This window comes from Myiozetetes cayanensis, unplaced genomic scaffold (assembly GCF_022539395.1).
Source record: "Myiozetetes cayanensis isolate MyiCay16 unplaced genomic scaffold, myiCay2020 scf4, whole genome shotgun sequence".
NCBI classification, from domain to species: domain Eukaryota; kingdom Metazoa; phylum Chordata; class Aves; order Passeriformes; family Tyrannidae; genus Myiozetetes; species Myiozetetes cayanensis.
This window is the reverse complement of record NW_026087631.1, coordinates 21005788-21021845: the sequence shown is the minus strand read 5'-3', so window position 1 is coordinate 21021845 and position 16058 is coordinate 21005788. Positions and strand designations below refer to the sequence as shown.

Here is a 16058-nt window from a genome sequence, read left to right as displayed (position 1 = left end):
GCTAGAAATGTATAATAACTCATAACACCTTTGAGTTTTCTTGGGGGCTTGCCTCAGCCCCAACAGGGCAAGGCCACCACTTCAACCAACAGCTTACTTTTGTGAGATACACAAATTCACTGTCAAAAGATTTTTTTGAGAGACTACTCCTTAGCTTCATGTTTTTTCTGACTCTACATTATTCAACAAAACCTTATAAAGTGTCCATTTTGATTGTACCTGTAAGAATATAAGGAATACTCCAGAAAATTTGGATTTTTGGTGTTATTAGGTTTTCTGTTATCCTCACTTATTTGTAGAGAGTTTCTCTCTTTTACTGTTCTTGAATGAAGATAAATAGCAGAAAAATGAGGTTAACTATCACTGAAGAGTATTTCAAGGAGGCCATTGTTTCAAAATGTTTCAAGATTAAAATTAAAAATAAAGATTTTTTCAGTAAAGTAGTTTTTATTTCTGTTTAACATTTGCCCTTTGCAGCACATGCTGTTTTCTGTAATATACACTAGTTGCCACCAGAGGGGAATGTGCACAAGCAATTGGGTTCTGATAGTTGTCAAGGTAAACAACCTTTATCTTCTAGTCCAGTGTAAGTATTTAAATTCCTCAACTTTAGTACTGACAGAAGAAATCCGTCAAAAAGATTATTTTTTTTTAATTGTGGATAGGTTAAATGTGACTGGAAATAGGCTTTCATTTGTGAGAAAACCCAAACACAGCACACATTTGGAATAAGGTGAAGTTTTTAAATGTAATTTTCCTGAACAGCAAAAAGTTCTTCAAATGGGAAAATGTGATGTAACAATTTTTTTTACAGAAACTTGTGCACACTACTTTTAATAATGTAACCATATCTTCTGAAGAATTGCCATACTAAACTGAAAAATGGTCATGCAATGTATGTTGCCTTGGAGTTTAGACTGATGACAAAGGGAAAGCTTGAAAATTACTGTGTTTAGCTGTTGGTTTTTAGTTTGTTTTCCCCTAAAGGACTTGGGGATTCAGCTAGCTTTCCTTTAAATTTTCAGTCTGTAGCTCTTACAGTGGCCAATGAAACTTACAAATGTAGAAGCCATAGGCATATGATGCTGTTGTCACAGTTATGGAGAAAAAGGGGTGGAGTTTTTTAGCACTGTTTATTCCACATCACCCGTGTCACCAATGGCAGAGTGGGGGAGGTTTTTGTTCATCACGGAACTCAGAGGTGAAGGAAATGGAACCTTTGTTCTTCTTGACCAGGTTGAGGAAGAGAGTGGACTGGCCCCTTTGAAAGCTGCAGGTGGAAGTGGAAGGGTCACCTTTCTCTTCCCCAGCTCTGGACAGAGGTAACCACCACTTGGAACCACAATGGACCACCTCCAGTCCTGTACCAATCACTTTTCAAGCCACAGCTCTGTGGTGGTGCTGAAAAGACAGCTCCAGTTTGGGAGGTTGCTGTGGGAGAATGGAGCAGCAGGGATAACTTCCAACCTAGACGAGCTGAGCAGAACAAAAAACCAGAGGAGCGCAGTGGGACCTGCCCTGCTGTTGACAGAGACCCTTTGCTAGCACTGCCACCACTGCAGCTGCCACTGCTTTCTACCACTGCTGCTGCCACCACCACCGATTACAGCAGCAGGAAGAGAGACAGAGAGACTGACTGCACGCCACTGCCCTCCATCCCACCCTCATTTGCCACTACCACACCACGGAGATAAGAGAACACCAACACTGCTGCTATAACCAGGACCTGAGCTTTGCCGAAGGATAAGAATATCTGCTTTTGGATGAAATGGTTTCCCAAGTTTTTTGCTTTGCCCCTGTTACCTGCAGTTTTGTCTGGCTGCGGGGAGGAAAATGTGGAAGTTGCCCACAGTTTTTACCCTTTGTTCCTGGGGGTCCGCCTGGAGTGCAGCGTGGGAGTGGCTGCCATTTTATTTCCTTTTGTTCTAGGGGGGCCAGGCTACCTCTCACCTTTGTTGGTTAAACTATTCCCTCTGTATTGTTGTGTTTATTGTGAGTTTATTGTGAGGAAAATTGTGACTCCTGCTTCTGGTCTCCCCTAGTGTTTCTCATGTTGCTAGAAAGGGGGCAAGAGGAGGGCATCCGAGTGGGGTTAATTTTTTACTGCCGAGTTGTTAAAACCAGTACAGTTGTAAACCACCCATGTACCAATTATGGGACATTGACTTTGAAAGAACAGAGTGGTTTATTATTAGGCTGTTCTGCTCTTCTTTTTTTTAAAAGGCCAAAGTGAATGACCTTTACAAGAATATTCTTTTTTGACCAAGCTAAGTGTCTCCTATTCTTTTCTAGAAACTGAGAAGCTGAATCCCACTGTATAATTTCTTGAGCTAAATTTTACTGCAGCTCTGAAGCTATCACAGTGCTCTTGCACACACAGTCTTTGAATTTTTGGTTTGGTTTGGTTTTTAGTTTTGTTCCCCCCCACTCTGCCCTTTGAAATTATCCATGTATTTCAAAATATTATCAGGGTGTGAAATGTCCTGCAGTCTTTAACCAGGAACTATCCTGTTGATGTGAAGCACTACTAGAGCTAAATGTGTTTTAGTCCTGCATGCCTAAATCCTGTATTTTTTGTTAAGGATTTTTAATATACAACAAGGATTTCCAATATAGACAGTATGGTTGAAAATCTGGACTCAGCTGACATCTGTCCCTTTATTGCATCATCAAAAGAAATGAATGACTGATAGGCTAGCCAAAACCTCAACTATTTAGATTATGTTGTTAATTAGAAACAATGAAAATTACTGTTATGAGAACTGGATAGTCCTAGAGTATCTGAATAGGAAACTTCATAAAATGTAGATAAATGTAGTTATTAAGGGTGTAACTTCAGGAAAGACAGTGACAACTTCATTAACATTTTTACTTGAAGATTACTAATATTTGGAAGCCTATCCTTGACAGAAAAGGCTCAGGATTTCAGCAAGTTCAACATCACTTTCCCAGCAGTTACATGGTACAGCAGCTGCCACACTGGAGGAATCGCAGCAAGTCTATCCACAAAAAGGTGTAGAGCCACCAGCCATGTTCCCATGTCCCATCTCCAGGTGCAGCAGGAATCCTGTGACTTTGGAACAGTTGCTAATGTTCAAACCAATACAACTCTGAGAGAGATGTATCTTGCAGTTTGAAATGCCCCTAAGACAGATATATTTTTAGTACTGGGAGGAAAGAGAAATGGTACGCAAGATAGAGAGAACAAGTTCCGCAGCGCAGCAATATAGCATTGATTGTATATATCAGCAATGTTGGTATATACAGAACTGCATCAGATGTCTGCTCAAAAGAAAAAAACTGATAAGAAGTCACCTTGTTTTACAGTGTGAGAAAGAAATAACCAGTACATAAACCAGACTACAGATGTGCTCTCCCCATGACACTGATGTCTCAAATTGAAAAAAAAATACTTGCTTATATGGATTAAATGCAAGGAAATGAATATAAGAAATCAACTTTCTATTAATATTTCTCTTTTTTCTCTGATTTTTTTTTTTGAAGTGAAGAAAAGTTATTCCTTTTGAAACAACAACATTTCTCAATGAGGTAGGCAATGAATAGAAATGGTAAATATTTTTCCTGGAAATATTTGTCACTATACTTTAATTTTTAATGCACGATCACATAGATCTAAGGATAGTCATTCTTTGATGTTTCATTCAAATAAAGACATAGGAATCAGAAGAAAATATTTATTTGATTGAAAAATATAGCTACTAATTTGGTCTCTTGCTTCATTTGGTAAACATCCCTGTCAGATACTTTTCATGTGTTCTTAAAGACCCCTAGTAATGTAAATCCCTAAACCTCCCTGAATATTTTACTATTGCTCCAGTATTCTATTTGAAAGTTCCATTTTTTCCATTTGCAATTTCATTTGGTAACATAAACTTTCAATTGTAGTTTATATAACTGACATAATGGGAAAGACAAATATTCCACATGTACACTCCTCATTTAAAGTTTTCTTGGTAAATTTGTGACAGTACTGTGATACACTCGAAGATACCCCTGAGGGAAAGTAATTTCTAAATCTATTACGAAGCATTCTCCTCAACATCTCTAGTTTTAAAAGCATTTTTCTTCCAAACACTTCTTGGATTTTTTGGGCCCTTTTCAGAGTTGCCTTTCCCATGCTAGGGATGAGGGCACCAAGAAAGAACTGATTATTTTGTGAAGGTTGTGGAAACATCCTGTGTGGGAGCAGAATGCCAGAATATAGTTCTATAGCCCATGTTTGGTCTCTCAGAAAGCAGTGCACGTCTATCTAGGGAACAGCAGGGAAAAGAAGAGAGAGAGCATTTTTTTTAGTCCACACTACCCCCACATAGAGCCACATATTACATTATTTTCAAAGAATCACAGAATATGCCAAGTTTGAAGCGACCCGTGAGGATCATTGAGTTCAACTTATATTGACTTCTGTGTAGGGAACCAATAGCCATAAAGCTGATCTAAGACACAGCCCACAAGGTTCCCACTAGCTTAGATAAGGAAAACCCAGTACCCTAATCTATTATCTATATTTAACCTTTCTCGTATTTTTTTATCCTTTTTATCTATTATATTTCTAATCTTTTATCTATTCAGATAACTCACAGATAAGACACGTTATATTGAAATGTTATGCTATTTGCAGGAAGATGAATTTCACTCTGTGAAACCAATGGGTTTGGTCATTTATACTTTTAAAATTACAGCAAATTTGACAACAGTGCAATTTCACTCCATCTGCAAGATCTTACTACACTATTTAAAATTTTTTAGTAGTCTTCAAAGAAACAGAAAAGATTGCAGGATCTGTTGCAACTTACGGTTCCAGAACTTTCCCACTGATTGAGAATTTCTTGGATTCAGGCACTGCCCATGAGATAGCTGGAAACCGTTTTTGCACCCAGTACAGTTCTCGTAACTGTACCCAACACAGGTTGCACAGTTCTTGTGGCAAGGTTCGCATTCTCTAGAGATGTCATCGGTGAAGAAGCCATCTCCACACTCACTCACACACGTGCCACCTGCAACAAACATAGCCTGTCATCATATTGACCCCTCAACCCTGCAAGGAGGTACCTCATATATAGCTTATCTCAGTCTCCAGCAAGAAATGGTTTAAGAAAAAGAACCAGTATATAAGAACACATGACATTTTTTGCAACTACATGAAGTCTAATTTTTTTAGCATGAAACCTAAATTCAGTTCAGTTGCTTATGCAAGCCTCACAAACTTCAAACCGATCTGCACTTAAATTTATATCTAGCTGGGCTTTAATCAATATGTTAGATCCTATTACATACAAATCTTATGGAAATCCAGGTCAGGATGAAAGTTTTGTGTTTGAGTCCCAATTATTATACAGTTCCAATAGAAAATCGATTTTAGACATACACATATTTTTGGGATCTCTAGTTTCTGCTGAATATAAAGTTAAACTCAGGTAAACCTGGTTCAGTTTAAGTGTTGGCATACTAAAGCTCCTGAAGTTGTTACACTGATAGCTTTTTGAGCTTCCTTCTAATTTCAATTAATAAAATTGTAGACCAACAGATCACCTCTGCTTGTCACCATAGTTTTCCATGAATGTGATGCCAGTACTGGACACCTTCAGCAAGAAATGCACAAGAATATCATAACCTCATGAATTCCTGTGATTCTTTTTTAGCACCATGTCTGAACCAGACCTGTCTGATTTATGGCTTCTTAATAAAGCTAAGAAATTCCTAGTCTTGCATGAATCTGGTGTGGAATTTAGTGTTTTAACTGAGCTTATTTCAGAGTATTTAAGGCTTGTTACTCCACATGCATCTGAAAGTCAAAGTAAAATTAGACTTGCAAATAGAAAAGAAACATTTAAATGTCTTTCCATAGTTAAAGACAAAATCTGAATCAAATACAAATTTTTTTAATATACCTAAAAGAGTGGAAATTCAAATATATGGCTCCTTTGAATCAAATTACACCACTGGCTAACATAACCACCTTATATTAGTTCAAATGCCTGATTTTGCAAAGGGCTAACTCCCCTCAGCCTCCACTGTCTGACATAGAACAGATGTAAGAATTTGAGAATTTGGATTCAGAATCTTTCCCTAAAGAAAAAGTCTAAAATATTTTTGTATATATGCCATACTTGGCACTTTGCTTACCTGAGAGATAAAAGCCTTCCTCACAGGAGTCACACTTGTCCTTGTCACAGCTATCACAGTTGCTAGGACAATCTCGACACTGCAGAGAACCTTCGTCTCTGTAGGTGTTTTCTGGACAGTATTTATAGCAATGCTGCTTATACCTGTAAGATAAAGCAGAACATCATTAGTAAGTTTCTTTTGAGGCCATTGAGTTTGTTTTCTGTGTGTTTCTAGGAGTGGTAATGATAAAGTTCTAATGTCATCTTAGTGAATAGAAATAATTCCTGTAATGAGGATTCAAAGTGTATTTGTTGTTATGTTGCTTATTCAACTGACAAAGACGTGCTTTTTAATCTTATGATTCTTAAGTATAACTAATTTGATTTTTAAATGAAAGCACAAAAATGAACACATGCTTCATTAGAAATTACTGTATTGCTGTTGTAAAGAGCTGATGGCTTGCAAAAAACATATAATCCAATGCTGTGGTTTGTAGATAGATTGTAACCAATACTTTCTTTTGTCATGATAATTTTTACAGAGATCTCTTTACTGTCTCTTTGAAAAGCAGCAGAGTTTTTTTTCTCTCCACCTAAGTTAGGCTTTTAATGAATTATTTTTTCCTTTGCATAAACTCCATACATTTTTAAGTGTGTCTGATGAACAGCCCATACCAGAACTGGACGCAACCTATTAAGAGCAAACTAGTTGTAAATCCAGTTCCAAAGCACAGTTAAACTTTTAGACTCACTCTTCATACTCCTCTCTTCATGTATGTAAAGTTTACACCAGTCCCTAAGTTTAAATGAGCCTTAATTCTGAGCAACCGATGAGTTTCCAGCAATACCCAAGTCTTTTCCAAAGTTACTGTTCTCAGATAGGCAATTTAAGAAAGACGACAACCTACAGAACATAGGTCTACGTAGTAGCATACATTTTTGCTTCAGAAAAATATGTAGGCATGAAAAGCTATACAGCTATACTTACATATAATAGTTCTGAACGCATGTTATACAGATTCTTGGATCATCTGAAATTAAAAACGTAAAATTCTGTAAATAATTTTCAGAGTTAAAAGCAGAATGCTAAAAAGAATTTTTGCTACAACATATTTATTTTAATATTTCTAACACTAAAGTAACTACAGTCATAGCAAGAACATTGTTGTCTCTGAATCTCTGTTTACAGTTTTTCGGAGATAAACTCTTCCACAATCAGATCCTGGGCTTCATGTTCATAGTAATCTGTGGCTTTTTAGTCCTCATCATGAACCCAAACAGGTACCTAGAAGATGTTGAATGCTTAGGAAGTGATTGTCTGAAAAGCAGAATGTTCACAGGGGTTCAAGTTGGGTCAAATGAACTCTTAAAAGAAGATTTAACTTATCTAAATCTGTAATTTCATCCTCTTTCTTTATTCATTTCAGAGATAAGTTAAAAGCATTTGACACTTCTAAAAGCAAACTTTCCAAAGACATTTAAGTAATCAATTTAACCTTAAAAATCCCAAGCTAGACAAACACCTTTCTGTATTTGAGGAGGGGGTGGTGGTGAGGATGGTGTAAGGCTTTTGGGTAAACTTTCGCATCAGAAAATTAATTTTTGTATTCAAAAAATTTTTTGAATTAAAAGGAACATTTAAAACTGTTAAAATTATGGATGTGGTTTCATGCTCCCAAAATAAAGAATATTTTCTATAACCTTCCTTCCATTGTTGGCTATTATCTTTATTTTCTTTCACCTTAACCAAATATACCAAAGGGAGCAGAATGGAAGGAAACATAACAATGAATGTATTTATAAATGGTTCTACTGTGAAATGCCTATAAATTATTTTTTATATCAACAGTACACATAGTGCAAAATTTTCACTGCATCTGTTGGAACTGTGTCTACAATAAAACACACTTCATGCATGCAAACTTATTAGGCAACACACGCTTGATTTTGCAAGTAAGTCTAGCAATTTATCTGTGAGGTGTAAGGTTTAACTCAGAAAAATTGCAGACCTGTGAAAATATTCTCTTTAGTGTTTAAAGCACAAAGAGAAACAGTAATTACCTGATCTACTGTTCTTTGCATTACATTTTATGTTAAAACAGGAAGTACTCCTAAAGTGCGAAAATGCTTTCTCTGAAGTCTTGTTTTAATTCCAAGTGAAAGGCATTTGGTTCAGGGCTTCATTTTGAGTGATTTATGAAATACTAATATTGTTTCTAAATGAGGACACTTCCTGAGATATTATTTTCCTCAATTAATTTGTGTGGGGTTTTTTATTTATTTTTTTATTGCTAGGAGGCAGGTTGTTCTCAAGACAAATACGAGTATTTATACATTTTGAAAATTATTATAGTATTAGTACATACAGCTCTTGTCTTTTGTTGATGAAAAAAATAGAGTACACATCAAAAAGATCGTTAAATTTGTTTGTGTTTTTAGTAACTAATTCTCCATGTAATTTCTGGCTTTTATGGGGAAAGGAATCTTTCCCTTCTTGCCTGTGGGATGTTCTGATGACTGTTTCTTCCTAATCGCCCTCTCAGTTTTACCTGTATGGATGGCTATCTATGTAGCTCAGTTAGAGACAGATCTCAGCAGTAGTTGCAAAGAAAGACTAAATTTATGGTTGTCCTCTGGAAAAAGATTAGAGGAAACAAGTACTAAGTAAGTGACCATTACGTAAAGATAATGTATTTTGAGTTGGTTTAGGATCTAAAGGAAAGTATCTGGTAAAACATGGATAAAAATAGTTAATTTAGATTGTGAGGTGGAATACATACTGTGGAGAGGGCAAAAAAAAAATCACTAATAGAACTTGTATTCTGCTGCTTGCACAAAGTCTAGACAGAAGTGGCTGTAGTAAATACCTTATTAGAAGGCCACAGATTTCACAGGAGTAGCTGATTTGCTGTATTTCATTTAGGAATGAACTGAAACCTTCTTTAAACGTAAGATTTTGAAGGCAGAAGCAGAGGAGAGTTTCTTGACAATTTTGTGAAATGAAAGCATGCACTCATTGGACTATGGTAGTGTGAGTTAATTTGTTTGTTTGTTTGTTTTTGTAGTATATTATGGCATTTATCAACCCTTACTGAAACATTCTTCTTTCTATCAAAGACACATCCACCAAAGAAAAGATCTATTACCTTCTGTGCTTAGTCATAGTTTCTGAATTTAAACTGTTGAGGAATAATTAACATAGTTTGGAAAGGAATGCAAAGAAACAACATTCAACTATTTTTAAAACATAAAGCCTCAGACACAACATATTCCTCTGTTTCATTCTGGTTTCATTGTCTTTTTTTTTTTTTTTTCTAGACAAGTAAATATTGCCTAGAGTTCATAGAAAAAGTAATTTGTTTTCTTCCCTTGTGTGTGATAAACTGATACTCCTGTTCCCTTCTCCACACCCAGCCTTCTCAAGTAGAATTCATTTGTAGTGTATATATATTATAATACAGAAAAGGTGTGTGCCAAGATTAAACATTGGTCAAAGGTCAAACAGTCATGCGTTCTGTTAGGACTCTGATTTGAAATGAATTAGTGTTCTTTTCTACTCTGGAAGGGAAGTATGGGCATTAACATTACAAGCACATCATTGTTATGCTGGAAGGGTATTTTTCTTTGAATATGTCAAGGAACAATGTAATTTGTTTTTTGTGGGTTTCGTTTGTTTGTGGGTTTTTTTTAGTCTTACTATAGAGGCTTAATAAAATATTTAATTTATATGTTATTCCACATTAAAAATTAGGTCCAGACCATTTTGGAAGTCCTTGTCACTCTTTCACTGTGTCTGAGTGTTCATGGTATTTAAACAGATCCTACTTCTGGAAACTTTACCTGGCTAGCCCACTGTATCTTGGAGTATCATGTATTCGAAGTATTCCATTCAATTAGACCCAGATCTTGCTATGACTCTTATGCAGAATTTATCTAATGTATACAATAAAGATGAGAGTTGAAGTAAGGTGTAAGGGTACATTCTGCAGCATCTGTATTTGTTTTTTTTAACTTCCTGTTTGTGTATGAATTAAAAAAAAAAATTAATTTCTTGACCTATTAATTGGCTCAGACATGAGCTTAGAGTGTGCTGAATACATTCAACTTATTTTGCATTCAAAAGTAGTTCAGTACCTGGAAATTAATACCTAGTTTACATCTCTTTTCCAGTTTAATTAAATGTAATGACTGAAAATTATTTTGTATTATGTTGCAGTTTTCCTTTAAGGCCAGCCTGCAGTAGTTGTTTAATTTCAGAAGTTACTGCTCAACTTTATTTGCCTTTTACACCCCTGAACAATAATTTACATTAACCTAAAATAAAAGTACTGTAAATTGTCATATACCACCAGGAAGAATAATTATATGTTTTAGCTACATTAGACCACTTTTTCTTTAGTTTTTATGGCATCTCAACGAAAAAAACTGACTTAAAAACTACGTATTGTGTGAGAATTCCCTAGTATCTCACCAGACATTGCTGACCCAGTCTGGAGTGAAATTTGCAATGCATATGAAGCTCCAAAGTGTGATTTCAAGCAGAGAAATTATTGTTTACAGGGCTACAAAGAAGAACTAGAGTTCATTCCTACTCCTAGCAAAAGAAAAGGTAAGAGTATTTCAACAGAAATGAGATCAGGACATGAGCAGTACTGTTTAATAATTAAAGGGCTTTCAGTTTGTCTTAGATTGTATTCTATCACTCAGATGTTCTGTTACCTACTCTAGTGGCTGTGGTTTCCACCTGGCAAAATCTCAGTGTGATGATTTCAAGATGCAAGAAAGCTGAACACTGCTGAAAGTGAACTTTCTGTGTGTTAAGTTGCATTTTCTGAACATGAACATTATGTTGAGATGATCCCTTGTGTTTGAATCTTTTCCTACACAGGTAGTTCCTCTGAGTGAGTAACATTACCCAAAGGATGCTGTCCTACAAGCAGCAATAGAGATTTAGGGCCAAAAGTCCTAAATTTACATCAGACATCAATACAGGTTTAACCACGAATTTGAACATCTGGATTCTGTTGGTCCCCCATTAAAAACATATTTATGCATGAAGAACTCATTGGAGACATCTTCTCTATATGGGGAGAATCCAATGCTACAGTCAATAAGTGGTTCTATGATGCAGCTCCTTATTTGAAAGATCCAGAGCCTGAGCTTTAGGCTAGTAGAAGCCCAAAGAATTGAGTACACAGTGAAATAGGGTTGCTAGAATAGAATAGAATGGTTCCAGTTGGAAGGTACCTACAGTGATCATCTAGTCCAAGTGCCTACCAATTAAGGCCTGAACAACAGTTAAAGCACATTATTAAGGGCATTGTCCAAATGCCTCTGAAACAATGATGGACTTGGGGCATCCACAGCCTAGTTGGTCAAGCTTGTTCCAGGGTTTGACCACCCTCGTGGTAAAGAAATGCTTTGTGATGTCCAGTCTAAACCTCCTTAATCCAGTTCAGAATCATCTTTATGTGTCCTCACATTGGACATGTCTCCACTTCCCCTCTTTAGGAAGCTGTAGAGAGCAATGAAGACATGCCTCAGACTGCTTTTCTCCAGTCTATAGGAAGCTGTAGAGAGCAGTGAAGACACCCCTCAGACTGCTTTTCTCCAGCCTAGAGAAACCCAGAGTCCTTTGCCATTATTCATATGACTGGCCTTCCAGACCTTCCAACTGTCTTTGTTGTTCTCTGTACGCATTCAAGAACCTTCAACTGCTTCCTGAATTGTAGGCCCCAGAACTACACACAGTACTCCAGGTGATGCTCACCAAGGGTGAATACAGTGGCATAACTGTTTCTGGCTGGTTATGCTGTGTTTGACACACCCCAGGATGCCATTTGCCCCCACTGGCCGCCTGGGTACATGGCTGAGTCACACTGAACTTAGTGTCAAGCAGCATCCCCAAGTTCCTCTCCACAGGGCTGTTTTCCAGCCACTCCTCTCCCAGTCTATACTTGTGTCCAGAACTCCTCTATCCCAGGTGAAGAATCTGGTGATTATAAAAAACCAAAGTTCTGGCGGAAGCACTAGTCTTGGAGCCAAGTGTTTATGTCTCCAGCTCATCTGTTCCTTCCAACATTCCTCTCTATTTGTCGGAGGATTGAGGAAAACACTACCTGTACTCCTGAATCACAAAATAACAGAATCAATTAGTCTGGAAAAGACCTCCAAGATCAGTGAGCCCAATCTTTGACCAAACACCACCACGGCAATTAGTCCATAGCACTAAGTGCCACGTCCAGTCTTTCCTTAAATACCTGCAGGAATGGTGGCTCCACTTCCTCCTTGGGCAGTCCATTCCAATGTCTAATCATCCCTTCTGTGAAGAAATTCTTCCTAATGTCCAACCTAAACCTCCCCTGATGCAGCTTGAGTTTCTGTCTTCTCATCCTGTCATTAGTTGCCTGAAAGAAGCGGCCGACCGCCACAGTGCCGAGCACAGGAGGAAGAATCACTCCCTTAGTCCTTCTGGCCACACTATTTCTGACATAGGCCAGGATGGCACCGGCTTTCTTGCCCATCTGGGCACACTGCTGGCTCACGTTCAGATGTCTGTGAACCAAAACCCCAGGTCCTTTTCTTCTGGGTTACTTTCCAACCACTCTGCCCCCAACTTGTAGAACTGTCTGGGGTTGTCGTGGCCAAAGTGTAGGACCTGTCACTTGGTCTTTCCAGGGTCCTGAAATCTCTTTTGATTGACCTTGATCTTCTTGTTGAAACATCACTGGTACGCATGTGAAAACAGAAGGAGGCTTTATTTTGAAGGCTTTACTAACCTCATCTTTTTTTTTATGTGATCCCTCATTTGGGCCCCAGGGAGCAGCAAACTTCCTTGAAAAGAGGGTCTGCTTGGCAGATGATTTAGGTTATATTTGTTTTAATGTATTTTTAATTCAATGATTTCAGTAGAATGATTCAGCAGCTAACATTTCATGACTGTTTTGATTCACGAAGTTCCTCAATTGCAAATTGTTGAAGAAATAGCAATACATATTTTGTTTGTATAAGTAATTTTACAAATACATTCATTGTTTGTTCAGTAGGTTCTGAGCTACATGAACTTCTGGTTTAATCCAGTAGTTTTGTTCTGTGCTCTTATTTCTGTGGAGAATTTTAAACTAAAATCTGGAATATTCTGTGTTTTCAGAACTCACGGTTTAGTGTCATACTGTAAATTTTTTCCAGTGGTTTTCCCCAAGCCTGGATTTTACTCAGGAAGTAATTTTTTTTCTCAAAGAGAGAAAATTTTTTTTTTAAATAAAGTTTTTTTAAAAATGCATACACCTTGTATCTTCATAAAATAGTTAGGTTCTGGGCGATCTTTGAAAGATGCTCAGGCTTTACGTTGCTGGAGCAAGGGGACAAACTTGGGCCTAAATGCCTTTTTGGAAGGCTTTTATTTATCAGGGACACTACCTCCATGGGGTTTGTTTCTTTTGTAAGGTATCTTCAAAAGTGTTTGCTGAACATTCTTCACTTTGCACCCTGTTGAGGAGCACTTTATTCTCAGTGTTAGCCTTTGAAAACAGTCCTAGTGGTTGGAACCAACCTAAATGTTGGAAAAGCAATGTCGTGCTGCTCTCTACAGAAATCTGCATGGGTCAAAAGTTGATATACATTGTATTTTTCTTTATGGAGACAAGGTAGTCTGTGGGAAGCCATGAGAACTCTTCATTTCATACAGTGTTGTACTTTCACAAGATGGGTGAGGTAAGTGGAAGAGAATCAGAAAATAATTAAGAATTGAGTCAGGAAAGTGTGGCTGCATGGGATCTCACTGGCAGGAAGATTGGCACACAGATTGTGAGAATGACTGACTTTTACAATCGCTTCTGAGAGGAAGACCTATTTTGAGTTGATTTCTACGAATTTATCAATGATCCGCCTGAACTCCATGTATTGCAAATATCTTCATCCTCAGTGAAGTAGGTGCTCATAGTTGGTTAGCAGTATTAGTTAATGGTGTCGCAGTTTCTGCTAGTGAAGCCTACATAGGCAAGTCAGTAGATATTGCACATCTACATATAAGACAAAGATCCCATTTCTGCACCGGAGGGAGCAATAGTTCATTGCTGCTCTAAAATGTAGTCTCAGAGTGTCCAGAATTGGGTTACTAGAGCTGAGGTGGTAGAACCATAAAGATAATCTTGGTAGAGTGGACTTGTGATGTATTCAGCACACTTTCTTAGACACTTTGTCCAATTTTGTGTTTGTCTTCACTTGCACAGCAGTAGGGATATATTTGAAACTTGTAAGACTTTAGGATTAAACATCCATACTGAAGTTACCCTTAAGACTTGACTTCTTTGGCTCTCCCTTCAGATTTCTATGCCTGTGCAAGAGTCTGCCTTTCAGACCCCATGGGAAGATGTGCACCTAAGCGTGCCAATTAAGCTAGTATGGCATCAAGCAGAGTCAAATGCACTCAAGAGTTTGTGGGCAGAAGAAGGTAGGAAGGTGAACCCTAACATCCGTAGCCATTGTTTGGACACTGTGTACAAAAAACCATAGACATTTTTGTGATTAGTGCTTTCTAGGGCAATATTCCTATTACATATGCCAGGTCTTGTCAGTGTCTGCAGGCAGAATGGTATTTGTGAGCAATAAAGATTCTTTATCTCCTCAGAATATGAGCAGTCTCTGAATCAATGAAGCAAATCAGAAGAAAAGAATTGACTGAATTTAAAGGAAATCATCATCTGTATTTAAACTACACAGATTTACCTGTCCTTGATTAAGGATTAACTGTTTTAACTAATCTTAATCCTTGATTAAGATTAACTGTCTCTCTGACAGTTCCTATCTTTGCTTTTAACCCTCAGTGTTGATATAGTAAAGATATGTTGCCACACTGATGCCCTAAAACAAAACTGACTCCAAACTTGTAGGAAAAATATATTCCATAAGGCTTTCAGAAACTTACAAACAAATACTGTCAATATTCATCTTCACAACTGGTGAAGATTAACCTGCAGTGTTACTTACTTGGTGGCTTTTACATTCTTCTATGAAATGCTTGATATGCGATGTAAAGTATCAAACCAATACAAGAGTATAATACCTGTGTGTTAAGCTGTATGTAGTGTCACTACTGATCAAGAAGAGGAATTGCCCACACAGACTGCCTCCATTACTGGCTCTATTCTGCTGGCCCCTGGCACCATGCCAAAAGGCAACAAATCTTATTCATTTTCTTGCCTGCATGAAGCAGGACATTACTGATCAAGACTAATTTGTTATTTGGTGCCTTCTGAAAAAAAATTTTCAATAAAAAATGTGTGTCTTTCGGCCTAGTATGAAAACAGGCAGTTCAGTTATCTTAATTAGCTTATCTATCACTCCTAAAAACTAGATTTGTGTCTACAAAAAAGAGAAAAATATCATAATCTTTGCAATTTTTAGATAGTAAGAGAATCACATTTCATTTCTCCCTTTTTACAATGTAATGTCATGGTGGCCTGGGATTCCTTTTTAAATTAATAAAAATTCCTTAAGTCACTCTATGCTCAGTATAACTTCCTAAGGAATTTTATTACTTTTATTTCCTAGAGTTTATATTGAAGGATCTCAAAGCGCTTCAGAAAAAGCAGATGCTGGGAGATTTTCTGTGAGAGAATGGTCTTGGGTCATCTGTAGATCCACAAATATGCACAAAATGTATCTGCATTTTTATATATGAATAACTACTTTTCAGTATGTGAACTATGTAATTTTGATTCAAATTTCTATGATTACTACATTCCTCTTCTTTTTTCCCCACTGCACTTCTAGTTGAAATCTTCATAGCCTTGAACATTTCCTATACCTGCTCTACATTTCTTACTCAGATTAAATCATCAGTGGTTTTGCAAGGAAGATAAGACAAAAACAGACTGCAAGACCACACAGCATTCACTTAATTTTTAAAAGAGTGTCTGTAAAAAGACT

General features: G+C 37.2%; 1 protein-coding gene across 1 annotated transcript in view; it reads right to left on the bottom strand.

Moving 5' to 3' along the window:
* PCSK5 (proprotein convertase subtilisin/kexin type 5) overlaps positions 1 to 16058 on the bottom strand; it is a 233342-nt gene that overhangs the window by 15517 nt on the left and 201767 nt on the right. The window contains exons 25-27 of the mRNA XM_050329291.1: positions 7117 to 7159; positions 6148 to 6290; positions 4818 to 5018 (exon numbers count right to left, since the gene is read on the bottom strand). Coding sequence (XP_050185248.1) covers positions 4818 to 5018; positions 6148 to 6290; positions 7117 to 7159 — 387 coding nt within the window. The remainder of the gene's footprint in view (positions 1 to 4817; positions 5019 to 6147; positions 6291 to 7116; positions 7160 to 16058) is intronic.